The sequence below is a fragment of the Stegodyphus dumicola genome, chromosome 8 (genome assembly GCF_044657685.1).
Source record: "Stegodyphus dumicola isolate Sdum_Otavi_A_Nest chromosome 8, ASM4465768v1".
NCBI lineage: Eukaryota > Metazoa > Arthropoda > Arachnida > Araneae > Eresidae > Stegodyphus > Stegodyphus dumicola.
This window is the reverse complement of record NC_140775.1, coordinates 104864507-104883106: the sequence shown is the minus strand read 5'-3', so window position 1 is coordinate 104883106 and position 18600 is coordinate 104864507. Positions and strand designations below refer to the sequence as shown.

General features: G+C 31.0%; 1 protein-coding gene across 4 annotated transcripts in view; it reads left to right on the top strand.

Annotated features, from left to right (window-relative positions):
- Nucleotides 1–17549, top strand: part of JMJD5 (Jumonji domain containing 5) — a 59286-nt gene extending 41737 nt beyond the window's left edge. For all 4 annotated transcript variants that reach the window (XM_035358599.2, XM_035358598.2, XM_035358600.2 and 1 more), the window contains 3 exons: nucleotides 4897–5031; nucleotides 9899–9991; nucleotides 10190–17549. In XM_035358599.2, coding sequence (XP_035214490.1) covers nucleotides 4897–5031; nucleotides 9899–9991; nucleotides 10190–10351 — 390 coding nt within the window. In that variant the 3' untranslated portion in view covers nucleotides 10352–17549. The remainder of the gene's footprint in view (nucleotides 1–4896; nucleotides 5032–9898; nucleotides 9992–10189) is intronic.
- Nucleotides 17550–18600: the final 1051 nt, after the last annotated feature.

The following is an 18600-nucleotide window of genomic DNA, read 5'->3' as shown; positions in this document are numbered from 1 at the left end:
GTATTATTTCATATTTAATCTGTCTATAATTAAAAAACTAAAATATTAAAAAGCAATAGGTGCAGTTCTTAATTTTTTTTTAACTTTTTAATCTGATTGATTTAAATAAAAATGCATTTATTTCATGATATATCAATCAGAATTATATTATAATTTATATATCAGATATTGATATATCAGATCGATGTCTTAGTATCTTAGATTTTTGATTTAATGTAGTTAATGTATTATTTTATTTGGTAAAATTCATGTCTTCTTGCTGATGAGTTGGATCTAGCATTACTTTTAAACTTCAATTAAAATTTAGCAGCACTTTGTGCTAATTTATTTAGTATTAGCGTACTTTCTTCTCAACACATTGACTACTTCTTTTCTAATTAAAAGCATTAACTATTTTTATAGAATTACTTTACATGTTTTCTAATTTTAAATGTATGAAAGATACATAATGTTTCTGTATTAGTCTAAATGTACATTCATCTAATATTCTATAAAGTGTTGCGCTATTCCAGCTGGACCATCTCGATTGATAATTTCTAATGATAAACCTTAAACTTAAAAATAGCTCTTATGAGCAATCACTAAAATCTTATTGCTTTCAGATTTTTTTAAATATTAATTTTGTATTGAATTTAAAAGACAAAAGATGTGAAAGTTATCAGCTATCTGAAATCAGTTTGAACCTTTGTATTTTTAATATACTTTGAGAAAGCTTTTAGCTGGATTTGAACAAGCTTTAAAAATTCCATGAAATACAGGCTTCTTATATTTCCATCACATTTTATAATAGTATAAAACTTACTGTCATTATAAATTTGTTGGAAATATTACAAAAATTATATGCTAAGTAATAAATAATTTGTACGTAAAAGGTGCCATTGCAAGAATAAGCTTTTATATTGAATAAGCACAAGGTGTTAAACTATGTTTGACTTTTAAATCTTTGGTTATTTATAATGTTCCTTTAAAGAGGTTTTTTTTTTTCCCCTCCCCAAGGTAAAAAAATTGGTACCTCTTTTTTTTTTTTTTTTTTTTTTTTGTGCCTGTGTGCTCATTATGCTTCATGTATGTCTTCATTAAAAGTGTGATAGTTTTTATTTAATTAGATTGTATCTGAATGGGAACAGAAGCCAAGTGTTAGTAAAATTATGAAAAAAATATTATTAAAAATATAATATATTGAGGTTAATTATAGGTAATGAAATGGATTACATGATTTGCATATGATGATATTTACATTTATTGTTTTATTCTTGCCTTCCAGTGGCTAAGTAATAAAAAAAATGCACTAATAGTTTCATTTTGAACTTGATTTTAGTTGACTGCTTTTTGTGTTTTTACTCCTTGTATAACATATGTACTTGCGTATGATCCAACCGAGTAGCACGACTTAACACCAATTATGGATTATCACTTCCTTTAAAATTCCGCAGTAAAGATTGCCATTGCTAAAATTTCTGCAGCGGTTGACATAATAATACACAAAGACCACATTAAGTTCCACATCCCTTGCACATTTCCCCATAGTTAATGAACACATTAATGAACACATAACTTAACCTAACCTGAACTTTCAAATCTGACTTCTTTTGTTTTGTTCGAAGTTCTGTGTAAATAAAAAATACTATTAAAATAAAATTTCATGAAACCTACTCACTGATTCATTTATAGCAAGTTAATAAGAACACTGAACATTGATAGTTCAATGCAATTTCAAATCCTGGCAAGTGGACTGGCTGCTTAGACATTTCATTATTTCCCTGAATCATAACACAAATAAAATCCAGTTTTCCTAAAATCAAAGACATCCCTTCTGTCCTTACCCTTGTGTGCTTTGTTGTATTTGACTAAAAAAATCTGATGTGTGCACCACATGACTGCCTTGTACGGAATATTAAATTATTCGCATTTTTTCATGCAGTTCATTTAAACTTATTGGGTTGAATTAAATCTACCTCATCGATAGCACATAAGCCACAATACATTAAATGCACTCTTTAAAATTCACTTTACATAACAAACATAGTGACATTCTGGCCCTAGGTTCACTTAACAGTGTTATATTTCATTCATTTTTTAACTCAGACTGCACAAAATTTATATCATCTTAATTGTCTAATCCTTGCCACATGCTCTATTCAAATACTATAATAAATCTAAAACAATGTATAAAAGAAATTAAGTAAAGAACAACAAAAAAAAAGAAACAGTTTTTCACAAACGATTCAATATTTCTCATTCAATTAATTCAGTTCTCACTTCGTGACAAGGCAAAAGTACATAAAAGCTCAAAATGTCTGTATTGAAAATTATGAAGTAAATCTTAAACACTTATTTCCTCGAATAAATCCAGAATGGATTAAGCATGATTCAATTCGCAATAATAAAAAAAGGCCTTATCTTTGTTATTGCGAAGCTTACTTTCTCTAGATTGGCAACAAATCTATTCTACTGTTTCAAATGTAAACAAGCAATGGCAACCGTGGCAAAAATTATTAGGCTTAGCGGCACTTAAACAAATTTTAAATTGTTCATAATTTTAAAAATATTGCAGACAGATTTACTAAAGGCATAAAAACCTTAACCGGAAGATAAGAACAACATAATTCAATCATTTTTAAAGCAAAAAATGCACAATTTACAAACATATAAGAATAAAGAAACTGAGATCTCTGAGCCGAGTAGCAGAGTGGATATTGCCTTTTCTTTTTATATATATTAATTTTCAATTTTGATTATTTGATTTGTTTTTGCAAAGATTACATTATATTTCTCAATTTTCTAATGTTTATTTCAATTACTTTGAGTTATATTTCATAATTCCAATTACCAATGATTAAATTTTTTACAAATGGTTTTGAATTAAAATGCATAAAAACGAGGGTGTTGGGGGACAATTACTCAAGTATTTTATCAATTTTACTACATAAATTGCTTTTCACTCAAAATTGTATTAGCAGAAATGCTTAATAAGAATGAGTTCTTTGGTACTCTACTTTGGTTCTAAATACCTTCACTTCACGAACATATTTGGCCGAATTTGCCAGTTCGGCATCAACATTATTACTTGAGTAAAAGACGAAACATCTTCATATTTATTTATTAGTTATTGTTCATTGAACAGGAGTTGGATTTTTCCCCTTGAAAAGTCAACTAATTTCCGATCAATAGCAATAATTACTTGCTTTTAATTTAATTTCTTTTTCCAATTGAAATTTTATTATTCATGATTTAATTCAAGTCCCGTAAAACATTTTTAACAATTTACATTCAAGTTACTTTAAAACAATTTTTTGAATTAAACTTCCTACCTATTGGTTCACTCTTTTTAGATACTTCTACTAAAATTAATATTAGAAGATAATATAGTCAATATTTCTTTCGTAAATAAATTATTATTATCTTACTTTGCAGCTATTTCGCAAGTATTACAATAATTTATTTTCGAACAAAGTGAATTTAAGATCATACAACATTATATATATATATACATACATTTATATACTTTTGCTGTGGCTGATTGCAACCAAAATACAAGGTGCACATCTGCATGTTATAGCACTCCTATATACAAAATTTCAATGTTCTGAGGCTACTCGTTTTTGAGTTATGTGAGATACATACGTATGCACAGACGCCACGGAAAATTTTTTTCAGAATTCATTTTAAATTCGTTTTACAATTTTTTTGAGGAAAATAGTCCTTTATTCTGTCCTTGCGTACAGATGTCACGTAAAAATATCATTAAATTGCATTCGATAGCGGTGAAAAGGGATATTTGCGTTGAAATATACTGCCTGAAACTTTTTGCGATTACAATACTTCCTTTTTACTTCATACAAGAAAGTAAAAAGTAACAAACTTGCACCTATTATTTTTAAAATTTCACTTTTATCATAACTATGTGACTTTTTATTGTTATGAAGAAAACTGATCAGTTGCAAATGATTGGAAATTTGCAGAGAGGTAAAATCAGCAATTTGGATTTTTATTTTCCATGCAAAAATAATATGTGTATACAATTAAGTTACTGACTGAATTTTTTTAATGTACTTCTCATTCTGTAACAGAGTTCCTTAACTGTTAAATATAATAGTTTCATCAGAGTTGAATCCAGGAAGATTATGGACATGATTCTTCTTCTCTCATATTTCTTCATTCACCCTTTGTAAAAAACTGCACATTGACACCCAGCAGCTCTCTCCTAAAAGTGCATATATAATTGAATCTCCATTAACAGATATTCCACTTTATTGGGCATTCTTCAACAGACAGTTCTTGACTCTTTGAACATTCCTGATAACAAACAAAAGCTTTTATAAGGGAATGCTCAGGGTTTAAAGAATGGGAGGTTCGTTTGTGATTTTGTATTTCAGGATCATATGAAACAGAATTTTGCATTTCAAAATATGTAAATTAAAAAAAGTGTGTGTCATGCAAATATGACATTCTGCTATATGACTGAAATGAAATGTAGATGTTATTTTTTTCATGGGTAGTGTCTCATTTCTATTATATCTAAAATTATTAAAGCTTGATATAGTGATATGCAAAGTATTTTATGCCAAATTAGTATGTTATTACTATGTGTGATAATATGCTACTTGATTACTTTATTGATGGATGAATTCAAATTTCTGTTGTTTAAAATTATGTTGAAATATGTTAGGCATAGTAGCTATTCTGTTTTGTCCCTTGTTATGTATTTTTTCCTTGTATATGAGTTGCAGCTAATTTTATTGCCCTTATATTTTATTTTTTGGTAGTTTAAATATATTTTCAGTGTAAGAGTTCTGTTAATGGTTTTGCATTGCTATTCTTGTGATAATCTTTCTTTACCTTAAAATAATATGGGTAATTTATTTTTTATTTTATTTATTTATTTTTCAATTTTAGATACCTGAGCTTTTTGACGACATTGCAATTCCTACTTATATAACCACCACAGAAGTTGATATTAGTATATACTTTGGTCCTGGTGGTACAATATCACCTCTACACTTTGATCCCAAGCACAATCTTTTAGCTCAAGTGAGTTCTCTCACAATAAATTTAAGAAACACTTTTTTATGCTCAAGAAGCATTGTTACAATTGTATCACTTATTAGCTTGTAGATAACATTTTAGCATAAATTCGTTAATCTTACATTTTATATCTTTTAATATTGTTAATAGAGGTTTGTTCATTGGCATTCATGATAACTTAAGAATAAATCCTTTCTAAGGCATCCATCCATGGTTCTAGATGTTCTATTCTTGGAATTGCTTATTTTAGAGATGAGTTATTGATGTAAGGGCAATCATTGATTTGCATAACAAATTGATCCTATTTCAGGCTTTTGTAATCTGTCAAAGAACAATACCAGAGTAGGAATATAGTATATCATTTTTTAAAATTCAGTTATATTAATAAAATTGTGAATGAATTACAAAGATATGTAGTGAATAATATTATTAAGAAAGAAAATTTAGAAAAAGACTTGTCCTATATTTAATCTGATGGCATTTTGTAAATAAATAAATATAGAAAGCAAATTTTATTTATAATGTAAAAGGGAAAAAATATCCTGAAACATTTAAATTATATCTATAATTCCAAAAATACTTAGGGCTTGTTAAGACATTAATTTGATAAATTTTAGATACTTTTTTGTTGACCACTTTGTTTCCGAAAACAGTTTGAACTTAATTGAATTAATCAACATCTGTCATACTTTTAAGTCAACTTCTTTTATGAGAAACTATTTGGTGGCATCTTCATCAATAACTTTTAATCCTAGTTTTGAATTGAATGATTTTACTTCCTAGTTTGCACTTAAAAATATTTTTTTGAAAAGTTTATCACTTAAGGTATATGAAATTTAAAATAAATATTACATGCACTGAATTTCAGCTCTGAAATAAATTAAGGTGACCATAAGCCCCGAATTTCCCAGGAGAGTCCGGAATTTTCAGACCCTCTACCGATTTTTTACAGCTTGTTTATTGGTCCCGAATTTATAGCATTTGCCCTGAAAAACAATAATGTGAGAATGTAAAAGTTTAAATGCATATATTTATTAAATAGTATAGATTGCAAATTGAGAATACAAGCGTAAGTTAAGAGACACATGCCATACTGGCCGCATAAATGGAGGATTCGTGTTGACCTCAGAAAAACTGTAGTGGAGGAGTTCTATTTCTGATTCCAGTATTTCTCTCCTCAACCCACCAGCATACTTGGAGTTTTTGCTCACAGTTGCAGTTTAGACTTTCACTTACAGACAGCAGTGCAATTTTTAATTGATTTATTAATTCGATTGTGATTTAAATTTATAATATATACATATATTTTTTAATTATCAATGGTGAATTACATATGTTAGTGTGTATCATCCTCTTACACATTAAAATAATTATTTTATCATTTGCTGAAATTTCTTTTAGATATAAGCATTTAAATCATCTTTCTTTTGTCATGTTTGGGTTGTAAAATTTTTACTCCATCATCATTTTGATTTTACATAAGGATTAAAATTTTTTTTTTTTAAATCTGCCAAAACATTAATGTTTCTCGTCTGACAATGACATATATTTTTTATTTATGAATGATGCATTACATACAATTTAAGGATATGTTTTACTACTGTTTAATTCATTTTTATAATTGATTTTTTTAGTAATGGGTTTCATCCATCCCCCAAAGTGTACATTCAACAAAGACCTACAGAAGGAATACCCGTTTATTGAAAAAACTGTAAGCGATTCTTGTGTATGGTGCAATACTTTGCTGTGAACATCTTCAAAATTATCATGGTGGACGTACAGATATTAAAGTTGATAAACATAAAATGTCAAACTGTACTGCTGCGTCTACCTCATCTTTAAAGAATTTCTTCAAGTAGGAGAAAACTGCGTCATAAAGAAGAATTAGCTGCTGTAGAAAGTACTTTTGCATACCATACTATTTGCCACAACCATAGTTTTAGGTGTATGGATTGTAAGTCCAAGCCGCTCCAAGTGGCATTTCAGCCTAAATTTAAATTTGTGCAAACCAAGGCCAAAGCAATAATACTAAATGTTTTTATGACTTAAGAGTTTTGCTTAATGATTTGGAAAACTGTTCATTTTGTTTCAGTCATAACTGATGCATCCAATCACAAGGAAATATAACTTTTTCCAGTACTTTGTTAGATTTACACTAAATTAGATTAAGGAGCTACAGTAAAGTTTTTTAAATTTAAATTCTTATCTGGGGAAATATCTGATATTGCAGCAACTATTTAACTGCCTAACTACCTGTTGTGAAGAAAATAATTTTAAAGAATGGTCTTTGTGCTGATAATACGAATTCTAACTTTGGAGAAGCTTTGTGGAGAAAATAATGTTTTTTTAAACTGAAATGAAACTGTAACAATAGTTTAATTGGAGTCCAATGTAACACTTTAAGAACATCAGCTGTGTTTTGCTATTTTGCTATTTGATATACATGATTATTTCTAAGATATATTTTAAATACTGTACTCTTAGAGTAGAAACATTGAAAAATTTCTGCAACTTCGTAGAAGCCAATTTTTCAGTGATCCTGGAGTATTCACAAACAAGATGCTTATTGTTACTTTTTGCCATTAAAAGAGTACTCCAAATGTTTTTACCACTTAAGGTTTATTTTCAATTTCAAACAAAGTGTCTCAAGCTTATTTCAAAATTGTTTGTATATCTAGTGGCAGAAGCTTGGTAACGTTTTATTAACACTTAGGCTTCAGTACATAAAATTATCACAATAATTGAAAATCAGACTACATGTGCATTTGATGTAATTGTTTCAGTAGTCGATCTTAAAGCTTCAGTAAATGAGCAAGATGAGCAAGACAGAGGACAACTTTATTCCAATAAATGTTAAAAAAAAACTCTAGAAAAACTTGAATGGAGATGTATCATGAAATAAAATTATTGAATTTTGAGAAGCTATTGTTTCATTTTATCAGACTGCTCTTAGTTATTTGGAGAAACAGACAAAAAAAAATATTTCAGGAGATGGAAATGACAAAATCCATTCACGGAAATTGTAAACACTGAATCGCAATAAATCAAATTTTTTCTTGGAGTCAAGCTGAAACAGCCTTTTTGTTAATTAATAAAATAATACCAAATCATAAACTATTGGAAATTGATATGTCTGAGGAGTATGCTTGCCTTAAACAATATATCACAGAAGAAAAAATAAGATGTGCCCAGCTCAGAGGTGGATGGAAATAACTACATATTTTAATAAGAACCAGATTCCTGCTCAAATGTTTTAAAATGGCCAGAGTTTTTCTTTTGTTTTCCTTGCACTAATGCTGCAGCTGAGCGAGTATTTAGTATTATGAACAGTTTTTGGACTAGTGATAAGGTACAGCTTAAAGTGGACATTTTGAAGGGTATATTTATCATCAAAATAAAGTTTGATGAAAATTGCAGGAACCTTAAGAAGATCAAAGAAAAAGATATTGTTACATTTTTCTTTTCCTTCACGTTTGTACGTGGTTCGTAGATTTGGAGTGAATAACGATGACACTTGATAAAGTATTGAAACACACTTTATTAGTCAGTATTGTCAGGACAGCTCCAAAACATGTTTTTACAGTCGTCAATGAACTACTATAAACACGCTGACACGATCAGTGACACAGCCTCCAGGTTATCAGGCTATCATGGTGGAGACAGCTTCACGGCAAAGCACTAGAGTACAGCTCCCGACTCTGCTTGGTTGTTCTCGGAACTCCACGTACTCTCGAGACTCTCCACGCTACAACTTGCGATGCACTCGATGATACACAGAGCACAGCTCCCTAGTCTTCGGTTCAGTTGTTCACGGAGTTCAACACGCTTTCTCGACAATGCACTAGCCGCGATACACCAAGAGACTTCTTCGGTGAACTCAACAACCCACTCAGCACTCGCTGGCCGGCTGTCAACTGTCCTCTCGACGAGATACTCTGACTCGCCCTCTCGATGAAGCACACTCTCGATACTAACTATCTCGCACTCTAGACGAGGCACACACTCTCGCACTCTATGCGAGGCACATACTCTAACACATAACTAACTCTCCGTGTACCAGCAGGGTTTATATTGCTTTTGACTGGTGTTCAAGAACATTCTATGCTAAACCGGTAAGAATTCATTCCAGAAGGTTCTTCAACCGTCCATGATAAATTGCCAATTTTGTCGCCAAATGTGGCAACCATGCCTTCCCTTGCCATTTTATGGCAACCCTCAAACTGCTTTGCGGGGAAGCTATCTTACCAGGCCTATACATTTCGTAACAGTATTCTAAGAAATAGTCATGCTTCAGAGAAATATAAGGCTACTTTATCAAAATAATTTAGAAGGTTTATAAATGTATTACTTTGTTTAACAATGAATACTGCATTTTGATTTATTCTTGTTAAAAATATTATATATCACTATTAAAAAATAAAACAAAAATTACTTATTTTGATTTATGTATATGCATATATATTACCTACATACCACTTCCAACACAATAATAATGAAATAATTTATTTGTTAAAAAAAATATTAAAAAAATTAAATATATAGTGTCCCGAATTTCGAACTACAAAATCTGGCCATCTTAAATAAATGTGACTGACTGCAGTAATGACATAAACAGAATTTTGTTGAATGCCTAAAATGGTATAATGTTTTAAGAAGTTACATATAGTAGTGAATTCTGTATTACTGCAATGTTTATTCATATTCAGGAAAAGTTTTATACAGGTATACTATCTATGAATGTATATAAATTTTATTTACTTTTACAATACTCCTTATATTTAATACTTGAAATAAAGCACCATCTTTCATTACACAGTTGAAGACTGCATTGTTATACTATACCTTAAATATGTATTATATATCTTGTTAATAGGTAATTGGAGAAAAGTATATCAGATTGTATCCCAAAGAAGCAACTGATTTTCTCTATCCAAGAACAAATTCATGGTTGAGTAATACTAGTCAGGTATGTTGAATTAAACCAATCAGTGTATATTCAATCTTTTATTAGTGCAAGGTCTATCTTTTGTGACACATGAGATCATACATTTTAAAAAAAATTTCCTGCTTTTAGTTTTGATTCGTATTTCTATTGCATGAAAAACATTTTGCTTATTTTCAATTTTTAATCTTTTATCTTGTAATACTCATATCTCCTTTTCAGGTTGATGTTGAGAATCCTGATTTAGAAGCTTTTCCTTTGTTTCCCAAAGCTCCTTATCTAGAATGTATCTTGAGAGAAGGAGATCTGTTGTATATACCCCCTGGATGTTGGCATTATGTTCGTTCACTTAGCACCAGTCTGTCCATTAGTTTTTGGTGGTGAAATTCAAAAACATGTAGAAAAAAAGTGCATTAGGATGGAGCAAAAGTTGTGTTTTGAATCCTGTTTAATTAGAGATCAATCTTATGGAAAAAGTCAGCTCATGCAATTTAAATTTAAATGATCCTTGCTGTAATTGTTGGTCATCATTACAATAATCAAAATTTGTATGACTTGAGTAAGAGATTAATGTTAAGTTATATGTTGAACACATGTGAATTTATACTAACTGTGATATTGAACAGCATATTAATTGTACATATTTAATGTTATATTTAATAGTACTTTTATTATATTTCAATATTGCAAATAATCATAGATGTGCAAAATAAATTTGTTTATTCAAGTCATGAAAAATTTTGCAAATGGTCATTTGTTTCAACAAACCTTTTGAAATTTCATTGAAAACTACATATGCATTTTCTTAATCTATAATTAGTTCAGATTAATGAAGCATATTTTATTTATGTAAAATCTTTATATTAATTTTTGAATAAATAAATCTGCTGAGTCCCTTTCAAAAATTGTAATTCTAAGTTTGATATCAGTGGTTAAAATGATACTTGTGATAAATTCTGTGAGCATTTTCAGCTTAAAAATTAAAAACACAGTTTTAATGAACAGACCTTTTTTTGAAGCATATGTGTGAAAATAAATTTTCTTATGTTCACTTAGGATGAAGTGCTTCTCTTCAGCTTGGGAAAGGGGGAGGAGATTTGTCAAGTAATATGGTATAATGTAATGTAATTTTTCACACTTTATAATGTAATTGTTCACACTTTTTTTAATAGTTTAATGAAATTTAAAGTTAATAATTAAATGCTATTTATCTGTGCATTTAGTCCATTGCTTGGGCAATCTTAGATCAATCTTGGTCAATATTCCTTGTTTTTATATGATTTATGAGAATTGAATAAAAATAAACTAATTCTACAGTTGCATTTAAGGTAGGGGTCTTCAACCAGTGGCCCGCTAAAGGCATTTTATTGGCCCCACATTTCAATTTGAAGAAAAAATGAAGATTTAAAAAAATATTTTCTCTTATTCTTGAAACTTAAAGCATTTTTTGATATGTCTTATATTATTTGAGATAAAATTTTCTAAAAATGACGAGTTTCTCAAAAATTTCACTTTATCTTATGTAATTTTAAAAATTAAAAATTTGACTACACATAAAATCTCAACTCCATAAAAAGGGTAGATTCTTATCTCTGTTGTAAAAATGGTTAATTTCATTCATCTAAAGGACTTAAACATAGGCAATTTCAAAAGTTCTTGAGTGATTTGGAAGTTGAATATGGTGACATTGTGTATAATGCGGAAGTAACGTTGTTTGAGCCGAGAAAAGAGGCTTCAGCGCCAGTTTGCTTTGAAGAGCGAAGTTCAACAATTTATGGAATCTAAAGAGAAATGTATTCATGAGTTCAGTGATTAGAAATGGTTGAGAGACTTTGCATTTCTTGTCGATTTTGCAGGTACTACTGCTTACTAGAAAAAGATCTACTTGTTCGTAATGCATTTCAAAGTTGAAAGAGGGATTCAAAACTAGATTTTCCTATTTTTGGGAAAATGAAATGTTCATGAGAATGTCGCCATTTTCAGTAGATGTAGATTCTAATTGAAGTTCAAGTGTTCCACCTGAACTTCAATTAGAATTTATAGATTTACAGTTCGACTCTGCAGTAAAATGCAAGTTTTTTTTAAAGTCCTACATTGATTGATTTTTATTCGAAGTACGTGACCAAAGACAAGTATCCAGGAATTCATAAACATGCACTTTTCATGTTTTCTAACTTTGGCAGTACCTGCATATGTAAACAATGTTTTAGCAAAATGAAAATCCTAAAACCAAAAACAAGAACATGGCTGACAGACATACATTTGGAGGAAACTTTAGGAATTGCAACAAAGCAAATTAATCCAGATATTGAAACTTTAATCAAGCAAAAACAATGTCAAATTTCACATTAAAACTAAAGTAACTACAATCTTCCATCAGTAATACAAGTTTTTTTTTTTTTTTTTTTTTTTTTTTTTTTTTTAATTGTAAATGCATTTTGCAACATCGTTCTGTACAATCATCTTTATATATATATATATATATATTTATAGTTAAAAATGCTGCAAAAGATTTTAATTCAATTTTCATTTGACTTTTTGGAACCAATGTATATATATATACAAATGTGTAACACCATCTCTTTCGTTAGAATCAATTGTAGTCTTTCAAAACAAACCTCCTTTTTCATATAAATTTTCTGACTACACTATTTTTTGACAGACATGTGGCCCACGGATCGTTGCAAGTTTATTGATGTGGCTCTCGGGTGAGAAAGGTTGAAGACCCCTAATTTAAGATAATATTATAATCCCATATATTTGTATATATGGGAGTGCTATAACATGTAGTTGTGCACCTCCCTTTCTTTGTAGCAGTCTGCCTCACCAACCGTATATATATACCCATTTAGTTATTCAGTTTGGTGAGCTTTTTTTTTTTTTTTTTTAAATTTGTTGTTAAATAGTGCTTTTTTGCTTTAAAAGTGATTAAATTAGGTTGTTCTTATGTTCCGGTTAAGGTTTTTATGCCTTTATTTAATCTACATGCAATAGTTGTATAATTATAAAAAATTTAAAAGTTGTTTAAGTGCTACTAAGCCTAATGAGGTTGCCATTTGTTTACATTTGAACCTGTTAGTAGAATAGTGAATTGAGTCTGTGCACCAAATTCATTATCTTTTTTTCGAATGGGACCAAAAGTAAGCTTTCAATTTTGTGCACCGAGAAATCTACATTCCTACCCGCTGGCCGAATTTCTTGTTTTTGCCTAAAATCTCTAAATTTTAAATGTAAAATTATTATTATTTTACTCTTTTTAACTGTATTTCGTGTTTTAAATTTTTTTATATTTTACAATTTTTAATGAAGATATTTTCAGTTTTTATGTATTTTTGCCTTGCCGCGAAGTTAGAACTGAATTAACTGAATGAAAAACATATATCTAATGAAATTTAAGAAAATAAGCTTAAATGAAATGCAGCAAAGAATGTGTGTAATTTAATAGACAGTACAAGGAAGTCGTGGCGTCCACATTGTTATAAAATTGTTGTGTACAATTATTATGTATTATTTTACTGTGTAAGATTTTCACTGTGTAAATCTCAGTTACTGTAGAAAATGACAAATCTTAAGAACTAGTTATCAAATAATTGTTTAAATTCGTGTGACAAGAAACAACAAGATGGAAGGGTAACTAACCCTTTATTATTTCAATGAGATTTAACAAAGCTCCATCTTGGAGTGTACAATAAAAGCCAACACTTGGGCTTGAACTTAAGAGACTAAGAATTAATGTAAAACTAAGATTAACTAAAGAAATATAGCCGAAGCTATCAAGTTTCTAATGCAATTGGTCCCTTAAACACCAGATGACTGCAAAGCTATCAAAGGCCTGAGTACGGCTGAGCGTAATAACAGCTTTGAGAGAGAGAGTGGCCAAAAGGCAGACGTGCGTAAATCAGAAACTCTGATTCTCTCTCGCTAAGACCAAAGAACTTCGCAGTTAAATACCGCTCTTCCTCATTATGTATTCAGACGTGATTCCAAAACTACGTTCTGGCCGGAAGTAGTAAGTTGAAGTTAAGAATTTGACAGGAAAGGAACTTTAACTTAAAATTTAACTGTTAATAAAATTAACATAATCCTTACATAGTGTCTGACCAGACTTTAAATACTCGAAAAATAAGGTCTCAAAACAACCTTGTTTAAGACTTTAAAGTCTGAAAAACTTTTTACGTTAACTACAAACTTCAAACTTTTGAATTACCTAAGTCACTTTAAAGTTCTGATTTTAGGGCCAACTTTACAACAATTCTAAAAGCTAGACTAAAGCTAAGAAAAATAAAATTTTACAACAGTTCTTCTGTTCTGGACATACATCTTCGTGAATGGACACTTTATTCAGCTACAACTAAGTCAGGTCTTGATCCTTCCATATCTGGAAGGAAATGTCATTAGTAAGGAATTTTACAAAGCTTTTCTATAAATCCTGCAATTACGCTTTTAATTCCTCATTTTGGCCTTCATGCACTTTCATTCATACTACAGTTTTATTTCCCCCATGCTCTCCAGCAAATGTACTGAAATGTACTTAGGCTCTTTTATGTGTTACCGCGAACAGAACTACTTCTACACAACATCTAATTTTGTTAAACTCGACACTCTAGACCTTACAAGACTCCCTACACAAAAACTCTTTCCTAATGTAGTAAGCGAAAGCTTATATTTTACTTTTAAAAGTGTTAACTGGAGAGCCTAACATTAAACATACATATATACTGAACATTCAATTCTTTCACAATTCAAATACACCTTGGCCATCTTTATCTTTTGTACAATTTTAACTTACGATATTTCAGTGCAAAGATTGAACATTTCTACATAAACATGAACATTTAAATAGTTACACATCACTTTTGAATTCACTTTACATCAACAGTCATAGGTGCTTAATTACAATTTACCATCTTTCCACGAAATCTTAACTTTACGTTAACAGATTTTAGTATTCTAAGAGTCTTCCGACTAAACTTGTTCACAATTTACTTCTCGCAACTTGCGAGTTTTTAACAAAAGTATTTAACGCTAGTAGCTTCTAACCAAACTGCTAACATAAAAATCTATGATTACGAACATTTACAATCAATCTTTCGCTATCTGCGATTTAACTTTTCTAAACATCTTTAGCAACTTTGAACAGGATGATATAATTTGAACTTCAAAGAAAAATAAGCAAAGAAATTTTCACTTATCTTTTTCTTTATTCCTGCATTCTGATGTGGCAGAATTGCTCAAACGTCGGGAACCTGATGACCTCCAACCTTCTTCTCGAACTTTGATGTTCCGCGCCGTTCACTGCCGACCATTTTCTTTTCTGCCCCTTGTCTAGGAATCTGGGACTCTTGCGGGAGGGTTGCATATTCTGGAATGCCAATTTCCTTTTTAGCTCCAGTGGGGATATCCATCATTCAGGGTCTTTGAATCTTCTCTTGAACTTTCTAACTTCTTGGTCAGGCATGGTTGTCTCCACGGATCTTTTCTGGCTTTTCGTTCTCCATCCTGGTCCTCCTCAGGCCTCCCTTGTAGTTGTTGCTGCTGGAAACTGTGGTTTACGTCTAGTTTCCACCCGTCGTTGAATTCCCTTCTTTACTGGAACCTTGTCAGTAGGCCTCCCTCTCCTGGTCGGTGGAACTGGAGTTTTCGCAGAATCCTCAGCTCTGACTCGTTGATCTGTCGGTGCTAACTTCCTCCTTTTCCGTGCGCTTGTAGCATTACTGGAATGGATTCCCCTGGTCGAAATTTGCTAGCTCTGTTTCCTTTTTTGTGTTGGGGGACGTCTCTCCTCACTTCCAGGATCCTGTAATAAATCCTGCAAAACTTTAAAATCATTACGGCTGTAGTATGGTTTGAGTTGATCAATATTTGCAACCAGTTGTTGGCCATTTTCGGTCTTTAAATAAAACGGGGCTTCTCTTATTCTTTCCACCATGTACGGCCCTTCAAACCTGGGCTCAAGCTTCGCAACTCTGTGAACTTAAAATTTAACTATTAATAAAATTAACATAATCCTTACAACTGTGAATAGGGAATTTTTAGTGATTATACTAATTTACTGTGAATAAGGAATTTGTAATGTTCTTATTTAAGAATTAATGTTTAATATATAGTTTTGTTTAAACTTTTTATTCATTTACGGCAAAGTTCTTTTAAGTTAGTAGGAAAGTTGATACAGCTAAACAACGAGGGTTGTTACTTCCGTTTCACATGGAGCGGTCAGTTTGCGGCTAGCTGCGTTTCCTTCCCCTGGGGAGTTGAACGAGGCGAATAGTTCTACGGGGCGGCGATTTGACAGTGTTAATGGGTTGGAAACCTTTCTCTGTTGCGCGGGAAAGAAGGGTTTGTCGTCTTGAAAGAGTTCTGAAATTTCTTTGAATTTTGGTCGTTGTTTATTGAGTATCTTCGAGTTGGCTAAAGGGAGTTCAAGTTTTGTTTAAGATTGGCTAATTTTTAATTTTAGTATTGTTTTGAGCCAATAGTGATTTTAGAGGATTGTGAGTGCCAACCGAGGTTTCTTAAGCCGTTGCACGAGAGGCAGGTAGCAGAGAATTTTGTGAGATTTTTTGGAGTTAGACTTGACCAACTCTTCTGAGAGGGAGCAGAGAAAAAATGCGGCGGCCCCTTTGGGGGGGTCAACCGTGGGTTGCTGTTAAAGGATATTACCGCGTCTCCTTGTTTCTGGCTGCGGAAACCGGTCCGAGCTCGTCGTGGGCTCCCTTCGGATAGGCATCGGCAAAAATGACGGAAAATCTGGGGATACATCCGGTGTTATCCTTGACCGGCAACTTTTGTTTGAAAAATTCGTCACTGATATTTTTTTACTTGTGGAACATTTGAGTCCGAATTGCTCACGCTGAAATTCCGCATTTCTTTGGACAATATGGAAGTAGAGTAGTTATCTCCGAATGTCTGACGTGGTCTGTTGTCTCCGATTGTCCTTCTCCTGCAGTTATCTTCAGAGGAACTTCAAATTAAAAGGGAAGGCTGATTTCAGAGTTAAAATGCTACTAGACAGCGTATAGTGCTGAAACTATTAGAAAATTCCTGCTGTGCCTTGAGCAGACTTCAGTATCGGTTTTCCTGACAATGATGAAGTTTTGGGCTGTTATTGTTTCGACGATTTGTGATTGGATTTCAGCAGCTCCCTGAATCCCTATGACTGGTGCACGTGGATTCCGTGAGTGAATTTTTGTTTCCTCTCGTTTTGTTTTTACTAGTGTTTTGTCTAAATTAGAGGGAGTGAAGGTGGGTTTTTTTTTTCCTCCTCTTGTTTAACGTTCATGTTTATTTAATTTCGATATGCCTTAAAACAAATATTTCTGAAAAGAAATTTTCACTGAAGTAATTGTAATTTGAGTATATTAGCAAGTAATTTAATTGTTTACAAAATCTCAGAAGATAAAATGTTCCATCTAAATGTGAATTATTAATTAATGATTAGTAGTATTCATACTTCTAATGAGAGATAAGCGATGCAATGTGAAATAATGAGTAAATTTTAAGATTATGTTTTGTAGGGTTAGTCTGGCCAGCTATTTTAAATTATAATGTTTGGAATATTAAATAAATGTGTTTATTGATTTAATTATTTGTATGTTTTATTTGAGCTTTATTTTGTGGTCTAGTGTAGGTCACCCATGTGATCCTTTCGGAAAACATGGTATTTCAATTCGAACCTGGGTAAATCTTATTGCGGTCGTAGAAAAATCAATTTTTAGTGTTTTGTGACTATACGATCGGCTTACTTAATTTAATTGAACTGGTTTATAGATTTTCTTTAGTGTGAGATTTATTATTACCCGGTGTTTTGAAGAGTTCTCAGTTGTATTTTAAATGTAATGTGCTTTAGGACTATCTCTTGAGTTGTATTGAAATATATGTGTTTTAGCGAAGTTAGTGGGCCTAGTTTTATTTTAGTGAGAGGTAGCAGATTGACGAAATTGTTGCGGAAATGCATTTCAACATTTTGTTTTGATTAAGTAATCTTTGCTTCTAACAAAACACTAGGGAGGATATTTTCTTTGAATTAAAGATATGAGAGTTGATCTGATAAACTTTATTATTTTTCAGAGTTGATTGTTTTACGTGAATTTTGTGTAACTTAAAGTAGTTTGGTTTTCACCAAGAGTTAGGATACGAATTTTGATTATCTGAGTGTTTAGTTTTTTTTTTTTTTTTTTTTTTTTTTTTTTTTTTTTTATTTCTCCCTCTGTCGCGGCACCAGAAAGAGTTAGTTAAGTAAGACAGCAGTTTAAAAGTTAATGAAAAAGTAATTTTTATTAATTTTTTTTCCTACGTAACAACATCAGCCTTTTTATTTCAACAATCAATAACTAAAGATATAAAATTACTTATTGTTAGAAATAAGTGTCATACCATGAGTTTGAAATTTTATCTGTAAAACAAAAGTGGCCAAAGAGCTGCAATTTGGCCATGTCTAATAGGAGCAGCTCTCAAACTTTAAGACTTGCATAAGAGAAATTATTTATATATTAATGGCTTGATAGTATATAGTTTCAACAGGAAATTTTTAGTATAATAATAATGATAATAAAATCCTCTTTGGACACTTTACTAGCCCAAACGGCATTTTGTGTCGTTTCACTTTTCAAAATGTTAGCCACCAAATATTATCG